The 7,645-nt window shown below is 54.1% G+C and overlaps 1 protein-coding gene across 1 annotated transcript in view; it reads left to right on the top strand.

Moving 5' to 3' along the window:
* Positions 1-7,645, top strand: part of CERCAM (cerebral endothelial cell adhesion molecule) — a 16,855-nt gene that overhangs the window by 7,714 nt on the left and 1,496 nt on the right. The window contains exons 6-12 of the mRNA XM_017548995.2: positions 540-659; positions 993-1,069; positions 1,163-1,269; positions 3,562-3,694; positions 5,842-5,969; positions 6,144-6,347; positions 7,250-7,502. Of these exons, the coding sequence (XP_017404484.1) occupies positions 540-659; positions 993-1,069; positions 1,163-1,269; positions 3,562-3,694; positions 5,842-5,969; positions 6,144-6,347; positions 7,250-7,502 (1,022 nt within the window). The remainder of the gene's footprint in view (positions 1-539; positions 660-992; positions 1,070-1,162; positions 1,270-3,561; positions 3,695-5,841; positions 5,970-6,143; positions 6,348-7,249; positions 7,503-7,645) is intronic.

The following is a 7,645-nucleotide window of genomic DNA, read 5'->3' as shown; positions in this document are numbered from 1 at the left end:
TCAAAAAAAAAAAAAAAAGGTAACAATTATTGAAGCCAGGGGAAGGCCATTCTGGCTGCCAGGTGAAAGACATTGTGAGGGGAACCCTAGAGGGTGTGGGATGAAGTGGAGGGGCCTGGGGAAAAGGCGATGGCCCTTGGATCTTGGTGGGGTGGGGGGGATTGGGAGAGATGGGAGGATTTAGGGGACAGAGCAGTGGGGCTCGCCGGTATCCTGTGGCTGTGGTGGGGAGGGGTTTGCCTGCTCCTGCCTCACCTTGATACCTGAGGGCGAGGACTCAGTCTTGCTCACTGATGTACCCCTGGCTCCCAGCAGGTGCCTTGGGCAGCTCTGTTGAATAAATGAACCATCTCAGCAGAAAGACCCCTTAGATATTGTGTGAGCCAATCCCTTTCTCCCTCTGGTCCCGCAGGTGGGGAAACTGAGTCCCAGAGAAGACTGACACGTTGGGTCACTGGCAGTGCTGGGCCTAGGACCTCTCAGCTAGGTTCTGAGAGCCCTACCCTGCACTTCAGCTTTCACTCAGCCTGTCTCTGCAGGGGTCTCGGTCCATGTGTGCAACGAGCATCGTTATGGGTACATGAATGTACCTGTCAAATCCCACCAGGGGCTAGAAGACGAGAGAGTCAACTTCATCCACCTGATCTTAGAAGCACTAGGTGAGGGCTGGGGAACTGTTCTGCCTGCCTGCTGCCATGACTCCCTGCCTCCCACGGTGCTCCTTTCCCTAGGCCCTGAACTGAAGGGGGCATTGGCCTCGGGTTCTAGCCTTGCCCCTAACTCATTCCATGACTCTGAGAAAGCCCCTTTCCCCATTGGGCCTCAGTCTCACATCTCCACAATGGGAGCAGGTGGATCCCGTGATCTCTGAGGACCCATGCTGTGGGGTGTTCTGCCAAGGGGGCAGGAATGAGGCTGGGGGCTAGGACTTCAGAGTGACTGCTAACAGGAGCCAGCAGGGACTCATGCTTGGGGTATGCTTCCCTTTGCAGTGGACGGGCCCCCCATGCAGGCCTCAGCTCATGTGACTCAGCCCTCCAAGAGGCCCAGCAAGATGGGGTTTGATGAGGTAAGTCCCTCAGCCTGTGGGCTTGGGGTTAGGTGGTGGCTGGGCTCCCCTCCCTCTCCCCTGCACTTACCGTCCACTCCCTGCTTCCTCCAGGTCTTTGTCATCAGCCTGGCTCGCAGACCTGACCGTCGGGAACGCATGCTGACCTCGCTCTGGGAGATGGAGATCTCTGGACGGGTGGTGGATGCTGTGGATGGCAGGTGAGGCTGCCTGGGATGGGGCCCTGGGCGCTCAGGGGAGCAGTGTGATCCATCTCTGACCCCTGCGAGGACTGGGAAAAGCAGACAGATTGAATGAGTTTCCTGTCCCAGGAAATATCCAAATAGGACCTGAGTAATACCCTCTCAGGGAGTCCCAGAACAGACACACATGGGAGAAGATGCCCTCCCTCTGCTCACCGGAGGAGAGCATAGTGGCTGAGGCTCCAAAGCCTGGGTTCCAGTTCTACCAGTTACCGAATGTGTGACCTCCAGCCAGCTACCTGCATCTCTCGGCTCTTTTTTGTAAAGAGCAGATAACTGTGCCCTTCTCTTAGGGTTTTGTGAGTTTAGTGAAATTAGCCAGGGCTGGGCACATGGTAAGTTTCCAAAGGATTAGGTGTCTTCAGTATTACTACTCTCCATCCTGGACTTGAGTTCCTGATGGGTGGGGGTTGGGAAAGGCCAGCCATGTTCCCCAGGGGAATCCAGAGGCCAGGCTCTTCCGGCCACCAGGGTCCCATGGCCCCATATGTCTGCTGCTATTTGCTTCAAGTGCTCAGCTCTTTTTTTTTTTTTAGAGACAGAGTCTCACTCGGTTGCCCAGGCTGAAGTCCAGTGGCACAAACATGGCTCACTGCAGCCATACACTCCTGGGCTCAAGCAATCCTCCCACCTCAGCCTTCTGAGTAACTGGGACCATAGGCACGCACCATCACACCCAGCTAATTAAAAAAAATATATATATATATATTTGGAGGCGGAGTCTTGCTCTGTCACCCAGGCTGGAGTGCAGTGGCATGATCTCAGCTCACTTCAACATCCACCTCCCAGGTTTTAAGCAATACTCCTGCCTCAGACCCCTGAGTGGCTGGGATTACATGTTTACATCACCACGCCCGGCTGAAAAAAAAAAAATGTTTTTTTTTTGTTTTTTTTTTTTCATAGAGACAGGGTCCTACTCTGTTGCCTAGGCTAGTCTTGAACTCCTGGCCTCAAGTGACACTCCTGCCTCAGCTTCCTGAGTAACTGGGACTACAGGCATTCACCACCATGCCCAGCTAATTAAAACAATTTTTTGGCTGGGTGCAGTGACTCACACCTATAATCCCACCACTTTGGGAGGCTGAAGCATGTAGATCACCTGGGGTCAGGAGTTCAAGACCAGCCTGGCCAACATGGTGAAACCCTGTCTCTACTGAAAATACAAAAATTAGCCAGGTGTGGTGGTAGGCACCTGTAATCTCACCTACTTGGGAGGCTGAGGCAGGAGAATTGCTGGAACCCTGGAGGCAGAGGTTGCAGTGAGCCGAGATTGTGCCACTGTGTTCCAGCCCAGGCCAACCACAATGAGACTTCGTCTGAAAAAAAAATTTTTTTTTGGAGAGAGAGGGTCTCTCTCTGTTGCCCAGACTGGTCTTTAGCTCCTGGCCTCAAGCAAGCCTCCCACCTTGGCCTCTCAAAGTATTGGGATTTACAGGTGTGAGACCCCATGTACATCAAGGTCTCTTGACCATAGGATATTCATCCTTTGCTTGGGCCTCTGCCCAAGAAGTATCTATCATGTTCCCAGATTCATCCTGGAGTGCCTGCCCCTCAGGCAGTCCCCTACCACCCCACCCTTTCCTCAAGGGTCACCCCTGTCCTATCGTATTAGGAGACATCCTAATAGTTATCCTCTCAGAACTCCCAAGGTGGCCAGGTGTGGTGGCTTGTGCCTGTAATCTCAGCACTTTGGGAGGCCGAGGCAGGCAGATCACCTGAGGTCAGGAGTTCAAGACCAGACTGGCCCACATGGTAAAACCCCGTCTCTACTAAAAATACAAAAAGTTTTTTAAAAAATTAGCCAGGCAGCCGGGCGCGGTGGCTCAAGCCTGTAATCCCAGCACTTTGGGAGGCCGAGGCGGGTGGATCACGAGGTCAAGAGATCGAGACCATCCTGGTCAACATGGTGAAACCCCGTCTCTACTAAAAATACAAAACATTAGCTGGGCATGGTGGCGCGTGCCTGTAATCCCAGCTACTCAGGAGGCTGAGGCAGGAGAATTGCCTGAACCCGGGAGGTGGCAGTCGCAGTGAGCCGAGATGGAGCCACTGCACTCCAGCCTGGCAATAGTGGCTCTAGTTCCCCAGGCGCAGTCCCTTAACAGCTTGGGGTCACACAAAGGCATTACTAGGTTGAAACCTTCTTTAAACCCAACTTCAGTGTGTATTGTCCCCGACATGCACAGGCCTGGCCCATCTGGAGGGGTCTCTGGCAGGCACCCCTCACCCCACTATACCTGTGTCCCTCAGGATGCTCAACAGCAGTGCCATCAGGAGCCTCGGCGTGGACCTGCTCCCGGGCTACCAGGACCCCTACTCGGGCCGCACTCTGACCAAGGGCGAGGTGGGCTGCTTCCTCAGCCACTACTCCATCTGGGAAGAGGTGAGGGTACCTGCTTCCCCCACCCACAGCCTTTGGGGAGAACGGGGCTGCCCATTTTCATTCTGCAGTCTCTCTTGAGCACCTACTGTGTGCTAGCAGATATTCTGCTCCGAGAACACAGAGGACAGGAATTATGCATGTCTGCTCCTTCCTGTAATAAAGGGATCTCCCTGGGGCTCAGGGACCAGAGGGGCCTTATGGAAGTCAAGAAAACCAAGCTTGCAGTGGAGGAGAGAGGTGTGGGCCACTTTGAGAGGTACCTCGTTTGGGAGGGGGTCAGAGTGTGCCTCACCATTGAGGGGTTGGGGGGAAGAAGCTTCTAGGCAGAATAGAACAGTGGGTGCCAAGGCCCTGAGGCGGGAAGGTGTTTAGGAGCAGAAAGAAGGAAGCCTAGGGCTTAGCATGTGCTCACTACTTGGCCAGGAAGCCTCAGCTCCAGGGGAAAGGTTGCTGGAAATGCTGGAGAGAACAGGGGAACTGGGTCCTCCAAGGGCAGCCCCTCTAGGAGATGGGGCATGAATTTCTTGTTTTTATTTTCTGCTGTAGCCAAAATATATGTATATGTGTATGTGAGCATTACAGATTTTGTTTTTTTTGTTTTTGTTTTTTTTTTTTTTTTGAGACGGAGTTTCGCTCTTGTTACCCACACTGGAGAGCAATGGCGCGATCTCGGCTCACCGCAACCTCCGCCTCCCGGGTTCAGGCAATTCTCCTGCCTCAGCCTCCCCAGCAGCTGGGATTACAGGCACGCGCCACCATGCCCAGCTGATTTTTTGTATTTTTAGTAGAGACGGGGTTTCACCACGTTGACCAGGATGGTCTCGATCTCTTGACCTCGTGATCCACCCGCCTCGGCCTCCCAAAGTGCTGGGATTACAGGCTTGAGCCACCGCGCCCGGCCAGATTTTGTTTTTTGTTTTGAGACGAATTATTGCTCTGTCACCCAGACTGAAGTGCAGTGGTGTGATCTTAGCTCACTGCAACCTTGACCTCCCAGGTTCAAGTGATTCTCCTACCTCGGCCACCCAAGTAGCTGGGATTACAGACCTATACCACCACGCCTGACTAATTTTTAAATTTTTAGTAGAGACGGAGTTTTGCTATGTTGGCCAGGCTGGTCTCAAACTCCTGACCTCAGGTGATCCACCTGCCTTGGCCTCCAAAAGTGCTATGATTACAGGCATGAGCCACCACACCAGCCTACGTTGGCTTTTTTACCATCTCTGAACAAATTAGAGGATGACATCGTTCACTACTTTTTTTAGGGGGGTACAGGGTCTTACTCTGGCACCCAGGCTGGAGTGCAATGGCATGATCTTGGCTCATGGCAGCCTGGACCTCCCAGGCTCAAGCAGTTATCCCACCTCAGCCCCTGGAGTAGCTGCAACTATAGGCGTGCACCACCACACCCAGCTAAATTTTGTATTTTTTGTGGAGATGGGGTTTTGTCATGTTGTCCAGGCTGGTCTCGAGCTGAGCTCAAGTGATTCCACCCGCCTCAGTCTCCAAAAGTGCTGGGATTACAGGCATGAGCCACCGCGCCTGGCTTCACTACTCTCTTAGCTGACCTCCTTTTCTTTTCACAAAAGTTATCAAAAGTAGTTTTCCAAAAGTTATTCCAAAGTAATTTTTCCAAAAGTTATCAAAAGTACTTTTTCTTCGGGATGTTCAGGGCTAGGGTCTTCCCAACCCCCATCCAGCCCAGCTTCCTTTAGAAAATCGCAGGAGGCCAAAGTGACAAGCTGGGCCCTGGCGTTCCGCAGATGCAGGTTCACATCCCAGCTCTGCCACTTTCTGGCTGTGGGTCCTTGGACAGGCACATGTCCACCCACTTCCTGCAGTTGAGGATCGTCATATCCTGCCTCCCGAGGGCCCTCGGAGATATGCAGTAGCCCAGCCCTGGGGTACAGTAGCACTCAGGGGATGTAGCAAGGGCCATGGTTACCATCATGATTCTATCTGGGGAGCCTCAAATGCCAGAGTGAGGTTGGGATTTCATGTCCTGTCAATGAGGCCCCCAGCCTCATGTGGCGACTCCGTGATGTGGCCAGGGCAACGGAGGCCAGGCAGAGGCTGTGGCTTCAGCGTGGAGGGAGGGGGATAGCTCAGCTTCAAAGAGCCATCTCCTACCCCATCGTGTACCACAGGTGGTTGCCAGGGGCCTGGCCCAGGTCCTCGTGTTTGAAGATGATGTGCGCTTTGAGAGCAACTTCAGGCGGCGGCTGGAGCGGCTGATGGAGGACGTGGAGGCAGAGAAACTGCCATGGGACCTGATGTAGGCAGCTTGCACCCTCAGGGACAAGGGGGCGGGTCTCTGGAGTCTGCCTTTTCCTGTTTGGGACCCTGGCCGGCCCATCTCCCCCAGAGCCTGGCCCTATAAGGGGATGCAGGAGGGTCCTGTGACACCCAGGACCTAAGTGACTCCTGGGCCCCTTGGTGTCACTTACAGTTACCTTGGGCGGAAGCAGGTGAACCCTGAGAAGGAGGCGGCTGTGGAGGGGCTACCAGGCCTGGTGGTAGCTGGGTACTCCTACTGGACGCTGGCCTATGCCCTGAGCCTGGCGGGTGCCCGCAAGCTGCTGGCCTCACAGCCTCTGCGCCGCATGCTGCCCGTGGATGAGTTCCTGCCCATCATGTTCGACCAGCACCCCAAGTGAGTCTCTGATGGGGGCCGGGCATGGCAGGGCAGGGGTGTCCCTCCAGGAACCCACCTCCGTCAGCAGGAAGTCCCCTCACTGGGCCGATAGGGAGACTGAGACTGGCAAGGCCAAGTCACTTGGTCCAGGTCATCTAGGCATTAATTCTGTGCAGCGCATGCAGGCTTTTCTTTTCTTTTCTTTTTTTTTTTTTTTTTTATTTTAATGGAATTTCGCTCTGTTGCCCAGGCTAGAAGCAGCGGCATGATCTTGACTCATTGTACCCTCTGCCTCCCAGGTTCAAGCAGTTAGGTAGCTGGGATTACAGGCGAGTGCCACCACACCCTGCCAATTTTTTTTTTTTTTTTTGAGACAGAGTTTCACTGTGTCTCCCAGGCCGGAGTACAGTGTCATGATCTCAGCTCACTGTAACCTCTGCCTCCTAGGTTCAAGTGATTTTCCTGCCTCAGCCTCCTGAGGAGCTGGGATTGTAGGCACGCGCCACCATACCCAGCTAATTATTTTTAGTAGAGACAGGGTTGCACTATATTGACTAGGCTGGTGTCAAACTCCTTGACCTTAAGTGATAAGCACACCTGGGCCTCCCAGAGTACTGGGGTCACAGATGTGAGCCACTGCTCCCAGCCTTAATTTTTATATTTTTAGTAGAGATGAGGTTTCATCATGTTGGCCAGGCAGCACACGCAGTTTTTAATCAATTGACTTCCTTGTTCTCAGCCTCAGTTTCCTCATCTGGAAAATGGGATTAGTGGAAGTCCCATTGCCCAGGACTGTTGTGAGGACTAGATGGCAGGGAGTGAGGTGCTCTGGGCAGGAAAGGTGCCTGGCTTCTTGCAGGCATGTGGCCTGGGAGTAGGGGCACGCCTCAGTCCCCCTGAGCTGTCCTCTCACCTCACAGTGAGGAGTACAAGGCACACTTCTGGCCGAGGGACCTGCTGGCCTTCTCAGCCCGGCCCCTGCTCGCTGCCCCTACCCACTATGCCGGAGACGCCGAGTGGCTCAGTGACACCGAGACATCCTCTCCGTGGGATGACGACAGCGGCCGCCTCATCAGCTGGAGCGGCTCCCAAAAGGCCCTGCGCAGCCCCCACCTGGACCTGGGTGGCAGCAGTGGGCACAGCCTCCAACCCCAGCCTCGAGATGAGCTCTAGGTCAGGCCGGGGTGGGAAGGGGCCCCTGCCCCATAGGCCTTGGCTTTCTGTCCCCTTTGATGGCATGACTGTGTCTGGGGCGGTTTTTCCCTTCTCAGCCTTCTCTCTCCCTGCTTCTATGTCTTTTTTTTTTTTTTTTTTTT

Source organism: Cebus imitator, unplaced genomic scaffold (genome assembly GCF_001604975.1).
Source record: "Cebus imitator isolate Cc_AM_T3 unplaced genomic scaffold, Cebus_imitator-1.0 Scaffold216, whole genome shotgun sequence".
NCBI lineage: Eukaryota > Metazoa > Chordata > Mammalia > Primates > Cebidae > Cebus > Cebus imitator.
This window is presented reverse-complemented; position numbering and strand designations above follow the sequence as displayed.